At 36.6% G+C, this 1,925-nt stretch overlaps 1 protein-coding gene across 1 annotated transcript in view; it reads left to right on the top strand.

Annotated features, from left to right (window-relative positions):
* The window catches only part of LOC107567582 (palmitoyltransferase ZDHHC18-like), a 15,314-nt gene extending 13,892 nt beyond the window's left edge, over positions 1 to 1,422 (top strand). Inside the window, exon 7 of the mRNA XM_016253279.1 lies at positions 1,299 to 1,422. Coding sequence (XP_016108765.1) covers positions 1,299 to 1,422 — 124 coding nt within the window. The remainder of the gene's footprint in view (positions 1 to 1,298) is intronic.
* The last annotated feature ends 503 nt before the right edge of the window (positions 1,423 to 1,925 follow it).

Genomic DNA, 1,925 nt, shown 5'->3' with positions numbered 1-1,925 from the left:
TTAACTCTTAACTTTTATAAAGAATATCTCTTTGGATTTGAGACTGAAGTCTTTGCAACTTTACAGATCTTCTTTATGCACCGAGAGCTTGTAACACTCCAAAGAGAAAGGAAAAATTGAAATCGCATCATATGACCCCTTTAAGATATTTAAGCAGCTTTTATAAAATGCCTTAGAAGAACATGTTGTGTGCATCTTGAAACAGAACAATGGAGCTGAAATATTTTATGATAAGTCAGAGCAAGATAATTTCAGTTGAGACAGCTCAAACATGCATTTTAGTCTGGGACTAGCCTTAAACCATGTCTGTGAAACCGGGGGTAAGTCTATCATTGCCGTAAAGGAATGTTCTGGGTTACAAACAAGTGAAGTGAACACACACCCGGAGCAGTGGGCAGCCATTTATGTTGCGGCGCCCGGGGAGCAGTTGGGGGTTCGGTGCCTTGCTCAAGGGCACCTCAGTCGTGGTATTTAAGGTGGAGAGAGCGCTGTACATTCACTCCCCCCACCTCCAATTCCTGCTGAACCAGAGACTCGAACTCGCAACCTTTGGGTTACGAGTCCGACTCTCTAACCATTAGGCCACGACTTCCCCTGTGAAGCTCAATGAACAGCATCTGTGACACACAAAATAATCTCAACTTGTGCTTCAGTTTATCAAAGCAATTGAAATCGGGTTTGTAGTAATGTGCTTACAATGAAAATCTATGGGGCAAGACATGACAATGGGGAATCCCCCACCCCCCAAAAAAACGTACAATACAGGGTTTTTATAGTATAGCTAGTATAGCCATAGTGGTTTTTACACTGTGCACGTATGAGTGCATCCGAGTGCAATGGTTCCCAGCACCCAAAATGTCACATTTCTGCTTTTAAACACTTCTGTATGGAGCACTGCATACGATATGTGGGGAAGAAATAGATATGATGACCACAGTGTATTTTTTTTTCTTTCGTTTTAGTTAAATTGCTCCCATGTCTTAATTAGTTCCTTCGTTTTGGGTAAATCTTGGCCACATTGTATTAATTTACTCCCTTTAGTTAAATTGTGGCCATGATTTAGCTAAAACGAGAGAATGAATTCCTAATCTGTGGCCATAATATCTTTGTGTGTGTGTGTGTGTGTGTGTGTGTGTGTGTTTTTGTGCACTGCATGTCATGCATAAATGTCACATATTTTGGTACACTTCCATTGTAAGTTCAATATTCTGCTTGTTTGTACAAACCAAGGGACTAGTAGTTGCTGTTCATATTCTTTATTTGTGTAAATCCTGAAGTCTTCCTTGACTTCTGTCCACTGCTCTTGAGTTAGTGGTCTGCTTCTTTTCAGTTTGGTCCATTTTGGGCCTCTCAGGCTTCCATACATACCTGGTGGCTACAAATCTTACTACCAATGAGGATGTGAGTGTTTTCCTTTCTTAACTTAAGAGGTGTATTTTTGATTTAAGGCTAATTTATTCAGAAAAAGTAGTTTTTTGCCTCTATTACACAAAAAAAAGGAGCTAAATTTAAGATTTATGTTTTTGAATTGAGTTTTATAAGTAATTCAAATACATAAATCTTAAATTTAGCTCCAATTAATTTTAGTGTATCAGAGGCAAAAACAACTTTCATTTTCATCACATTAAATGTATTAGTTTGTTAAAACGTTTAAACGAATAAACTTAATATGATACATATCTGCATATTGTGACAAGTCATACATGAATTAAACTTTATGCATTAAAAAAAAGATAATGGCATTAAGTAATCACATCAGTTTGATTTTATTTAAATAATAACAATTCAAAATCATTCAAATTGCTTAGAATCAGTACAATTCTAAGGAAGCCTGTTTCCGCCACTGAATAAAATATCTAAATAAATAATAATAAAAAAACTTTCTCACAATTCTGACTTTTTTTTCCCCAGCGCAATTATGATTT

The sequence above is a fragment of the Sinocyclocheilus grahami genome, unplaced genomic scaffold, assembly GCF_001515645.1.
Source record: "Sinocyclocheilus grahami isolate Dianchi unplaced genomic scaffold, SAMN03320097.WGS_v1.1 scaffold1171.1, whole genome shotgun sequence".
Classification (NCBI taxonomy): domain Eukaryota; kingdom Metazoa; phylum Chordata; class Actinopteri; order Cypriniformes; family Cyprinidae; genus Sinocyclocheilus; species Sinocyclocheilus grahami.
The sequence above is the reverse complement of the archived record's forward strand: the minus strand, read 5'-3'. Positions and strand labels throughout refer to the sequence as shown.